The sequence below is a fragment of the Camponotus floridanus genome, unplaced genomic scaffold (assembly GCF_003227725.1).
Source record: "Camponotus floridanus strain SB8 unplaced genomic scaffold, Cflo_v7.5 scaffold21, whole genome shotgun sequence".
Lineage (NCBI taxonomy): Eukaryota > Metazoa > Arthropoda > Insecta > Hymenoptera > Formicidae > Camponotus > Camponotus floridanus.
The window spans coordinates 1131524-1144115 of record NW_020229337.1 but is presented as its reverse complement, the minus strand read 5'-3'; the positions used below and the strand labels follow the sequence as shown (position 1 = coordinate 1144115).

Here is a 12592-nt window from a genome sequence, read left to right as displayed (position 1 = left end):
AAGATATGCCGATTTTGCTTCTCTCTCTAGGAACAACCATCTTAACTATTGAAACGTGTTACAGGATGAGCTCGTCGCTATTCGGTTTATATACTCGCGATATTAATAACATTTCATTCCCCCATGCAATACTTTCGTACCGTGCTGTCTGAGATTTCTGCAAGTTCAGTTGCAATTCGACATCTTTAAAACGATCTCGTTGCCGATAATAAACGTACTCGGTATTAAATAATGTTGCACGATGACGGAGCATACGAAGAAGGATATACGAACGCAGAAGAAACCGGGGTCAGCGACACGAGCGAGGAGACTCGCGAGTGACTCACCGTCAACGCTGCGTTTCCTCTTGATGCTGTTGCCATTGGGATCCTGATGATGCGCCGGGATGCCCAGGATGCCACTGATGCTGTAGGCGTTGGGTGCGGTGGCAGCGGGATGACCTGCCGCTGTCGCAGGTGCATGTGCTATCACCGACACGGAACCGCCGGAGCCTGGCTGACCTTGCTGCTGACCTTGCTGCTGCTGCGCCTGCTGTTGTTGATGCGCGTGCTTGGCCTTCTCCGCCGCCTTGTTCCTCACGATCCTGCGAACAATAGGTCAAGCACATCGTGTAGCAAAATCGCCACGTCATAGAGAGATGTGTCTTCCTCTCTCTCTCCTTCTTTCTCGGTTAAAAATCCGAATGGATTACGCCAACTGGTAATAAATCGCGCGACGTCGTCCATCGATTTGGATCTTATCGAGAACGCTTTCGGCGCAGATACATCTGTGCTGCTGTATCTATTAATACACGGTGACTTCATAGAGCAACAATGAAGTAACACAAAGTATCGATTGTTAATTCCGAGTCCCTCGGATGCGGCGCGATTCGCCTTCGAGATCGACGATGAGACTTGGACATTGTTGCGAGACAAGATCTTCCCGTCGAGCGTGCTCGATCCTTCGCGCGGTGATCGAGATATTGAACGATCAGCCGTTCGGATTGTTAATTCGAACATCATCCGAGCTGTTTAACGCGTAAAAAGTTTCAAACGGATATCGATGTTTATTGCATCTTATTCTTCAAGACATCTCTCATCTTACGGAGATTATTCTTACTAAAAGTGATCTCTCGTTGCTTCCTCCGCGAGAACGTCCGTTGGAGCGTTCGATGCGGAATGAACGAGCTGTCCCGACAAAAGTAACGATTGTTCATTCCAGTTCCATCACGGCCGATCATAAATCCCGACATTGCCGCTTAGAGTGCGAGCCCAACGTCCGCTCAACTCCACCGGCGATAACCTGGTGCGTGGCCGCCCCGCGCGATACCGATCCGCGAGTCACGGATTACACGATGATTAATTACGATTACGCGGGTCACTTCGCGCACGATCATTCTCCTCTGACGTCTACCTAGATCTACCTACCTACCTACCTACCGCGAGCGTACACACACACACACACACACACACATGGACGCGCCAAGAGACGCGAGGCCATTGTTCGCCATCGGATAGCGACCGAGTGACTTTGCGAAATCTTGCCGCCTCGCGTCGTAATTCGCCATCGTAAGTCCTCGAAGAGGACTCGATGTTATAACGAAGCGCTGCCGCCATCTCGACTCGAGGCGCTCTTCCCCTTCTTTCCACCCCAGTCGTGCACGGGGGCGTGTGTGCACCGGCCGCTTATTATCCATGATATATTGCGCGTACGGTTTCAATGGTCAGCCGCTCTCTCGACGTCGGTATCAATTACCGCGTCGAATATTCACGGCGGCGCGCTATTAATTCCGTACGCGCGACTCGCCGCGAAGCGTCTCGCGCGAATCGAGTTGCCCGATACGTCCTTTCGGCCTTGGGTGATTTAGCGCTTTCGCCGCGAGTTACCGCTGGCTTTTTGCTCTCGCAGGACGTCTCGTCGTAACGCGCGCGGTCTGGTGGCGAACCGACCGAGTCCATTTTCTAAGAGGCTTGTAATTAGGGGTGACATTATCACGTGGTAACACTAATAGAGATTTGAAAAAATCCCGGTAATTCTGAAAGAAATTACATCGTAATCACTTTCTCAATTTTCGCAGATTTATATCAGATTTTTCAACTTTGCGGAAATAGTCATTAAACTATTATTTTTCTTTCTACTCGAAAGAATGATAAAAATCTATTATATTTCTGAAAATATATTATTGAGCAAGGCAATTCGTACGAATAACACATGCGATGTGTATATCACACGATACACGTGGTCGTAGTCTCGCTCTTTTCCAGTCTCGTCCTTTTTCATTCTGTAATGCACTTTGGATCGCGTCAGGTCAACGATTCCTCGTTGGGATGGGCCAGTACGTAATGGATCGACATTAAGTCCTTCGTTTCTGCCGTGGATGTGTTTGTGGGCTAGGTAATCGTGGGGGTGCGAGCAACGGCGATCAATCAGATGACACCTGTTGCCCAACCTCCCTCGTTCGTTCGTTCGCCACCTTCGCCAATTCGCAACAATTAGCAGCGATCCTTATCAAGGTTAGACTCTAGGGTGGCCGGGGTATCAACGATCCTAAACTGACGAGTTATCGCGCGTCGCACCCCACATGTGGAAGTGCCACACCTGTAATAATTAATCGTTCTGTCGTCCTTTTTCGATAACTTAATTAACCCGCGATTATTTTCATCATTGCTTGACACGTATTAATCATTGACTAATTATAATACACTCATAGAATGGCTATTAAAATTTCAATAAAAATGATTTGCGAATATGATGTGTGTATACACATATTCGATTTTTTTAAATATGAAACATTATCTGTATTTTGATTTAATTGGATCATCACTTTTTTTAATTCTTAATATTTCTGAGCTCATATATGTAACATATGTCATTTAAATTTAGACGAGATGTTGGAATCTTTTGTGATTTCTGAATGAAGCTAAAAGATTAATCACGTAAATATTACGTTTCTTGATGTAGCGTTAAATTGAGATTATTGAATAATTTTAATTTTAATCAATCTGACTAGCTATAACAGTTATTGGCAGAGAGTTTTCATTTACCTCTTCTTGAGAGAGAGAGGGAGAGAGAGAGAGAGTTGAGTCAATTTTAATAGAGATAAATGTATCAATCTTAAGACAGATAAATGTTTTATAATAATGAAACTAATTTTTTTAAATTGATAAATTAATTCCATTCTGTTAATAAATCTTAATTCTATTAATAAATTTTTCAAAGTAATTTTTATATAAAAATAAAAATATGTAAATAAAGTATATTTTAGATAAATATTAAAATAATTTATACTACAAAAGACGCGCATTTTTCAATCTTTGATTTAGAATAAAATCTGGTTTAGCTCCTCTCTCCCGGAACTATTATATAAACAAGATGTGTGATAATTTAAAAAAAAAGATTATTTATGAGAAAAATGTATATTTCTTCGCGAAGAAGACGGCATTTTGTAATCTGATAAAAATGTTTATTCGCTGTAGCCAGCGATGCGTTATTCTTTCTCCGCGAGTGAAACGCGAGAGGCATTTCGTGAATGATGAAAATCAGGCGCGTGGCTTCCGCGAAACGGTACGTAACGATTTCGCTCGCGCGGCATAATGAACGTAATCGACGATCTAATAAATGCAATGGCGTCCGGAGGAAAGGAGGTAGGTCCTTTTGCCACACAACAGGTGCGGAAGATTGTATCGCGATACAGATGGCACGAACCGTTGCGACACGAGCGCGCTTCTTGTTCGACTACCGAATGTGAGCGAGCGCTTTCGCCTTAAAATTCGCGCGCCTCGGCGCTCTAATTAACGCAAGCCTCCGTGAGCGCGCTCGTTATCGATGCATTGCTAAATATCAGCGCAGCCGGCGAGTAATTTTCTATGCCACCGAACGGGGGATGAGGCAACTCGCCGAAGACTAATCGACGAATCGGCCCGTTTTTGCGCAAGTCGCGTTACGTTGGATTATCGTTCTCGCAATGTTACATATATGGTCGAAATATTACTACGTGGAAGAAGCATTATCAGAAAAGATCCTTCCGAAACGAGAGTGATCAGAGAGATTTTGCTTCCGAGACATTTGATTCTTTAAAAAAAAAAAAAGAAAGAAAAAATCCATTATTTTTGAAAGGGAGAAACTGTATCGATCCCGCGAAACCAGGGAGGTACCACTAAGAGCAGAGTATGAGAGAAAGAGCGAGAGTCTTTTATGGACAGAGGTTGCCGGGAAAATAGAGAAACGAGTGGATGAGAACGAAGTTCGTACGACGTAACCCCAACATTTTCCTGACGCTACAACAGTGTTTCTCCCTTCGTGCTCGATTCTCCGCTCTTGTTCTTCTCTTTCTCGCCTCTTTGTCTCTCTCCCCCTTCCTTTTCCTCCCTTTCCCCTGCCTTTCCGGTACTTCATCTAATCATTGAGTGTACCCTTTCTTCTGTGCTTTTCCCCGTGCGATGCTCGTTGCGATCTGCGGCGCGAGACGGCTCCAACACAGATTTCACGACCTTACTTCTTACATCTATATAATTAAGCTTCCATGCTTGAAGCTGATAAATTGCGAGCGTAGAGATCATTGACATTACAAGAAACAAAATGTAGTCCGTTATGTATTTACACGATTTAATAACGATCGATCTCTTATAATGCCACGTGCTAGCTAATAAAGACTGCGTTTATTTCGATCAAATCGCATTCGTAATTGCGACTATTTCCTTCGCTCGTGATGAACTTCGATCGTTCAATCGTCGCGCGTCGTAAAGTTAAATTTCCGCTCGCATCTCGGCGTGGATTTGCGAGTTCGCCATTTCGGGGGGTTTGCAGGTCCGTCGCCGTAAAATCATGCGGTGGTTTTCGCTCGTGCGCAAGGAGAGTGGGGAGGAGAAGGTGATCCCCTTTCCCCTGGTCCTCTCGCGCGGCGAGAGGGACGAGTGGAAGGGAAATTTCTGCGAGCGTCACGTAACGACGTTCTCCTTCGCTCTCACGGTTACGACGCCTAAGAGAGAAAGCTCTTGGAGGTGGCGCCTCTCGGAGGAAGGCTTGGTAGAATTATGAGGGTAGAGCCGTGTCGGGGGTGCCACGTGGGAAGAAGCTATGCCTCCCCTGGCGCCGTCAGATCGTTCCCCAACGGCCACTCCTGAACTAAACTGCTTCGCTACCTACCTCGAAGTGCCATCTCCCACCCCAAAGTCAAGCTTCCTTGCCGTTTCGCTTTAAGTATGCGGATGTCGCAGCCGCATGCCGCTTAAATCTCGGGACTGTACTTCGAAATTTGAAGAACAAGAAGGACGAGAGATATAAATTATTTGTTCTTTGAAGCTGTACCGCTAGAGACGGGAAAATGGACGAAAAGTTGCGTCGTGCGTGTTCTCACAGTTTTTATCTCGCGTTTTTACGACCGCGAGCAAACTTTCGAAAAATACGTATTTTTTGGATAACGGCGAGCGTGTAAATCGTCGGGGTTGTTCGAGCGCGTCCGGCGACTATACGAGTATACGTCTCGAATACGTCGTCGATAACGACGCCGAATGTGGCTTTTCATATCGGACGGAATTTATTTCTAATAAACCGATAGAGTGACCGCGGGAATAAAACGGACGCGTACACGAGTGTTACGCAGGCTCCGATGATAGAAGAGTTTGCGTTCCCCTTTTCTGTCCGCTTTCTCTCCGCGATTCCGTCACAGCCAGGAAAATCGTAGTAGGCAGCGACCGTGTACCGCGGCGACGTTCCGAGAGAACAGGAGCGTGGGCGGCGATGGGTTCGTGCCACGTCTCTGGAACCGCAAACTTTAATGTCGGCATTACTTTTATGCACGACTTTATGCCAAGTATCCCATCAAATATATGACCCGCGCACCCGCATGCTTCCTCGGCCTGGGGAGAAGGAAAGAAAGAGAGAGCGCTTCTTCCCCTCCCCCTCCTCCACTTTACCCTCGACCTCGTCCGCGTGGCTAAATTATTGCGAATAAAACTTTATACTCAAATTACCTCTACGCCAACTTTATCGCATTTCGCCGGCGCTGCCGGGGCCGTTGCTAGCTTTTCTCCCGCCACATCGTGCTACTCCAACCTCCGACGTTTCCCTACGTCGAGGGTTGGTGACTGGGCGGATTTAAATTCTCTTCCCGGCGGGGATCGGGATTAATTTCTTCGGATTTCGTTCGCGCGCGATCTAATTCGTGGTTCGAGACGCGATTATTTCTAGCTAGTTACATAGCTTTCGCTCGTCCGCCGATGTTACTCCGAGGATCAATGATCTACAAGACTCGGAGAAAAGTACCGCGAACCGCCAACGGGCGTAGATCTTGATCACGGCGTGGGCGAAAAGGGACAGATCGATGGTTGTCAATGAACCGGTAGGTATCGCTCGTTAGCGGGCGTACACGCGCTAGTGGCTATCGCTATGGAAAGGGCGGAGGGATTTCCGGATTGTGATGCGAGCGCAAACGATCTGTAATTGTCAATTATCGTGGCGCTCGTTAGGCGTCGGCTGTTATTGATCGCACAAAGCGCCGGTGGATCTTGATCGCCTACCTGCGCGTATCGATCGCGGAGGAGGAAAAGAGGAAGAACAAGGTTTGTTTTATTAGCGCAAACGAGCGTGCTTCATCTCGCGGCGACTCAAATCTTCGCGCCGGAGGCTCATCGATCGATGATTATAACGTCGAATATCGTGAAATTTGTTCTAGGAATCTCGCGATAATATAAAATGTAACGTCACGTTCGCGTAACTTTAGCGCAAAATTTGCAAAGAGGTCTGCGCTCGCGTTGAACTCGCAAATAACAGTTAAACCCGCTCTCTTACGGTTTCACGGCGTGCTATTCTTACAAACAAACGTTGCTGCATTTCACCGACGCATCTGTTTTACACGTCGTTTACCGCGGTTCCGCGCGGCCGTAGGAGAGATACGAGCTCGAACGTTCTCGTAGTCGAAATTTCTCCCCTGTCGCTTCAATTTTCCTCGAAATTCTACTGTCGTTGCTCGCGCCCCCGATGCTCGGGCGATAAAACGGTATCAATTCGTCCCGATGACAGCATCGAACGATTCCGGGTGAGCCGCGGTTAAACGCGCATTAGGGCGCCTCTCGCCTTCTCGCGGCGTTAATACGGAGCTTTAAAGTTATTACGGACCATTATATGTGTCGCGGGGTCCGGATTGCGGGAGATTTCAAGGGACTTTCGAGGATTTAGCGGTCCCGGGACAGATGCTCCGTTCGTGGTCCACGAATAGCACCAAAACGGAACTCCTCTCTCGTTAACTCAAAGTCGGATAGAAAGATCGGAGAGGGAGTATTCGAGGACAGTGGAAGGGAGCGAGATAGAGGCAGGAGCAGCAGCCAGAGAGAGTCGCAGAACTGTTCCGTCGAGAGCTGTAGACACAATACGGGACTCGCTCCACGGCCATTGTACGCCCTTCAGAACCGCACAATGGCTGGAAAAGGTGTATCCTGATATTCCGTCACCTCTCTTCTCCCTTTCTCTCTCTCTCTCTTTCTTTCTTTCTTCTTCTCTCGAGAGAGACTGTAATGTATTGCGAGCTACCTGGCGCTTCCACGCGATGCACTAAGGTGTGATTCTTAAACAAAGGCAATTCTTGCGACGTCAGAGTTCGCTTTTTATCGCGAAATTGTATTTTCGAAACACGCTTTCCCGATAAAAACCTCCCTTAATTCACGCTAATCTATGCCACACCACCAGTCAATTTTTTCTCTACGACTATATCGATTATCGGATATCAAAGATGGATTTATATTCATTTCCTATTTTATATTTTATTCTCGTATTTTTGATTTCTCACACTAAATTTGATTTTTCGATTCTGCATTTGAGGCATCAGGTATAGATTAAAACGGTACGCATCGTAGCGCGCTATTCCGTGCCACTCTCAGTCATTTTGATGAAGTGTCCCCCCTGTATAGCTCGGGATGAGTATATTATTATATGTCGGGACGCGCGCAGGGTGCATTGTCAAACGGCAGCTGCCGGCTTGGTGTGCACAACTATATTAACTGCGGCTGTACCGGCGACACAATGATCCGTATGTGTCCGTGTGTGCCTGTATATGACGCGCACGTACGGAAAACGCGCGGCGTGTTTGTGTGTTTGTTTGCGATGCCGCGCATCCCGACGACAAAAGCTACGCTCCCAACAATGATACCGGCGAGTCAACAGTCACCGGCGATCCTCTAAAGCACAATGTAACACGCGATTTATAATATACATCGCCCTTGCGCTCTGTGTGATGCCTTATTCCCGCACCCCTCTCCTCTAGACGATCATGGGAAGTCAAGAGGATGATCCTTCGTATATCTGCCGTTATGCGCGCGGTGACCAGAAATGTTATTCATAGCCGCTTCCTCGAGCCTCGCCCTGTTTAACCTGTTCGATTCGACGACAAGGAGTTGGCCCGCGAGACAAGCTCGGGTGGGAGATAAATAATCATCAATCGCCGTGTCCCCGTATTAATCACACGCGCGAGTAATGCGGGATCGTGGCGTAGGTCGTGGGAAATGACACCGCGATTTCGCTCTACGATCGTTCATTCGATCGATTACGCGGCACGATACGAAATACCCTCCCTTCGCGATTATTACTCATCGGCGACGAGCAATTAATAGCGCTGCGCTCGACGGTTCATTAATTATCAATCAATCCAATGATCGAGTGGATATTAAACGCCCGTTTTCTCGAGTCATCGGCAGATAGCGCGATTTTTCTCGCCGTGAAATTCGCCCCATCATAGATCGGCCGTGGGGATGTTCTCGGGTTTCGAGTTCGGTCGAGCGCGATCGTTCACGGCGCGGTACAGCACTCCCGAGCAACTTTGCCATTCCAGCTCTCGGCCAGGAACAAAAGGGACGAAGCATTATGGCCTGGCAGAGTAGACGACCATCCGGTTTCATTGCGGTTCCGTCTGTCCTCTGACGTTTCCACGGCAACCTGGATTTCGTGCGTCGCCGCCGTCGGCGCCGTTCCTGCCGCCGCTTCCCGCCACCACTACCGTCGTCGTCATCCTCGTTGTCATTGTCGCCGATCTCGTCGAGCCCCCAAAGTATCTGCCATTCGCGAAGAGGAGTCGGGGGAGAGGTAGAGAACACGGAGGACCCGTAATTGTAACTTCATTTCGGGCTAATTTCGGGCCGGGGAGGTATGATGAAACGCGGTAATAATTGCGTTATCCAGACAAAGGACGGTTATGGATACGCGCCGCCGCCACTGCCGGCGTTTCCAACGTTGGAGGCACCATCCCCCGGATCCTCCCCCGAGGGTGCTGCTGTGCCGGATAATGTAGGAGGGCCTTCTTCCCTTTCGCTCCCGCGCGCACCGCAAATATGGCTGCTTTAACGAAGGCCGCGGTGCTATGGTGCACCATATTGTTCTCCTCGCGGCCGTGTGTGTGTGCAGCTATTCGCTTAAACGCCGACATCCCGTCGCTCCAAAAGTCATGAGAAAAAGAGAGATCTTCGATTTTTCATTCGCCCTTGAAAACGCTTTGTTCGATGCTCTTTTATAATCTTATTACCTTAGATTTATTTCACGTTATGCGCGAAATTTGTCTCATGACAATTCAATAATATTGAATTGCAATTTCAGTGGGCGTTCTTTTCTCGATCGCAATATCGATGCCAAAAGATGCAGCATCCGTCACGGGAATATTATTCCTTCGTCGAAAATGCAAAATGGCGAAGCGATCCCTTCGCTGGGATCTCGGATCGAGCCGAGATGACAAATGCGACGATTTGACGGGTTCCCGGAGAAGGAGAATCCTCCCGCGGTGCCGTCGATGGAATGGTAAATAAACTCGGCGGGAATAGGGGTAGGTAGGCAGGCACGGCATTATTTATGGGGATGTAATTTAATAACCGAAAGAGAGATGAACACAGGGAGATATACCGGTGACGTCGGCCGGAAAGCCGAAAGTGGCATGAAAGTAGCAGCCATCCCATTGGCCGTCTTTCCGCATCCTCCAGGAGTGCTGCCAAGCCATATGGCTCGAGCCGCCACCTCGGCAGATTCCGGGGAAGGGGGGAGGGGAGTGCGAAATGATATGGAAGTAATGGAGAGCAAAGCGGAGCCCGGTTGCGTCCTCGACGGGAGATTGAGTCGCGCGATAGAGCGACGACGCCATCGCACGAGAGAGCGATGACAGATTGATACAATTCCGGCGAGATTCGACGCGACAGATTTCCTGCCAACTGTTGTCGCCGCGCCGGTCATTACGTCGAATTAAAGCCGCGGCCGAGAATGTGATCGATCGTGCGCAGATTGCTCGAATCTCCCATCTTCTTCTTCTCAATAAGTGCCTTATTTAGCGACAAAACTTGAATCCCACTACAAATCATTGAACGTTAAAAGTATTAAAAAATTACAAAGGATAATAATGCAAGTCGCGAGATTGGTATTTGGAAGATAAATCTCTAGACAGATCGCGTAAAGAATCTTCAAGCTTGATTTCTAGTTGGGGTAGTAGTCCTTTGGCATCTAACGGACGAAGGATCCCGCGACCGGAACAACAGGAAGTCAAGGGAGCGGCCGCTTTTTCCCTTGGCCCTGATATCGACTCTGTCGCAGCTTGCGGCTTCGGGGGCAAACGCGAGAGGCACGCGAGAGCGTGATGTCGGGGGTTGCGTCGAGGAGGAAACGAGAAGAAGGCGGCTGTGAACCCGGCGTAAAGCTCTCGGGCGAAACCTCGCTCCTTATCGATCTGCTCCTGAGACTCCTCCGACTTGTAAGAAGGAGGGAGATAGAAAGGGATCGACACCGAGAGAACGAGAGAGAAGAGAAAGAGAGAGAAGGGCGGTGGGCCTTTGCGGGTTTGTATACGTGTAAGATAGACTTCGGTAGAGAGCCGCCTACTCGACCGTGACTCCGCAGTCGAAGCCGAGCCTATCAATATTTCCTCCCGAAATTCACCGCGACTCCTCTTTCGGCGATCCTTCTTTCTTTGTACTCTTCTGCCAGGCTCTACCGACTTCGTCTTTATCCTCCTCGATGTCGCACTTTTGCGATAGATGAATTCGATCGCGGGAAAAATCTATACATTTCATCGTCTCTCTCTCTCTTTAATTATCGTATATCTTTTTATGTACATCGGACAATTTCCGATTAATACTTTTCCGGCAAATGTATCAGACGAATCGACGACACGAAATTCCTTTTAATAAAAAACAAAGAGATGTAAGAACCGTCGCGAAGGAAATGTCCTTTTTTAATCACGACGTGCATCTCGCGATTCGTAAAGAGCGCGAAAAGAGAACAATAGGACGCGAAGTCGCTGCGTTGGCGTCTTTGAGCGAATAAAGAAGAAGGCACGGAACTGTTAACGTCCAATCTTCCCTCCGTTTTTCGCCTATTTTTCCGCTCTCCTCAATCCTGTCTCATATACACGGGATATATAACTGTTATTTTTCGCGAAAGCCACTCCATTATCTCGCTCTCTCTCCTCGTCCGTCTTTTTTACCTCGCGCGACTCCCATGCCATCCCACGCTCTTTTCCCCTTCCGCCCCGCGGACGTTCTCATTTCGAAGTGCTCCGGCAAAGCAGGACAATACATTATATTAGCTGTATCATTATTTCTCCACCCCGAAAGCTACCTCGCGGCTAGAAAAACCTGGACACGCTCATAATGGAAGAAATCCCGGCGCACTACGGTCGCTGATGCATCTCAGTTTCTTCGCGGTAAAATCGCGTTTGATATCGAGATCTTTTCTTCTCTCTTTCTTTCTCTGTACTCTTTTCTCCAAACTAAGTTCCAGTTATGCCAAAGGTTCATCGATGAAAGCGTGATCGATTCAAAGTTTCCCCTTTTTTATGTCGTATTTCTCCATCTCTTCTTTTAAGATTCAATTGTCTATAATTTTTTAAGAGTCGCAGCAATCGTTGTACGAGATAAATCACCGCACCGTTTGACGACTTACTTTCTCCTCTTGAAAATGCACCGTCACTCCGATGAATTACATATCCATCCGTATCGGGCAGAGACCATATCCGCTTCGCGAAATATTCAGTCTTTAAAATCCTTCTCGTTATCAATCGTTATATAATTAGTACGCTGGACGCGTGGCCATTTTCCAAAGGGACCAAATGCTCGTGCATTTCTATCCGCTGTTCGTTGAGCGGAAATGCATTTACCTGCGCGGAATGGATCGGGCAGAGGGTTGCGGGTTTGGTGTACGTGAGTGGGTGATGGTACGTTGGATATAGATGCATGTAGATAGCGAGCGAGGTAGATAGGTAGGTAGGTAAGTATCCGCGGGGTAAGTTTTTCCAGGCGATCTGCTCTCCGGATTCAGATCAATACCCGCCATCTGGGCCTCGAGTCGGGGGGATAGGGACAAGGAGGAAAAGGAGTCGCGTTAGCGAGAAGGAGACCGCGATCAAAGAGGGAGAAAGAGAGAGAGAGAGGGAGAGAAATAGATAGAGATAGAAAGGTGAGAGTGAGACGAAACGACGAGTCAGGAGAAGCAGAGGAGATCGTATGGAGGTGGAGCCGGAGGAGATGGAGGAGTCACTCGAGCAACAAGCCACCGCCGCACCCTCGACGCAATCCTAGACACATCGAAAACCTCGGCCAGAAAGTAATTCCTGTACTTACACACACGCTCGCGTTTTTCACGCTACCGTAAC

The 12592-nt window shown here is 48.1% G+C and overlaps 1 protein-coding gene across 5 annotated transcripts in view; it reads right to left on the bottom strand.

Annotated features, from left to right (window-relative positions):
* Positions 1-12592, bottom strand: part of LOC105253948 (paired box protein Pax-5) — a 152407-nt gene that overhangs the window by 12738 nt on the left and 127077 nt on the right. For all 5 annotated transcript variants that reach the window (XM_025408409.1, XM_025408410.1, XM_025408413.1 and 2 more), the window contains one exon: positions 327-583. In XM_025408409.1, the coding sequence (XP_025264194.1) occupies positions 327-583 (257 nt within the window). The remainder of the gene's footprint in view (positions 1-326; positions 584-12592) is intronic.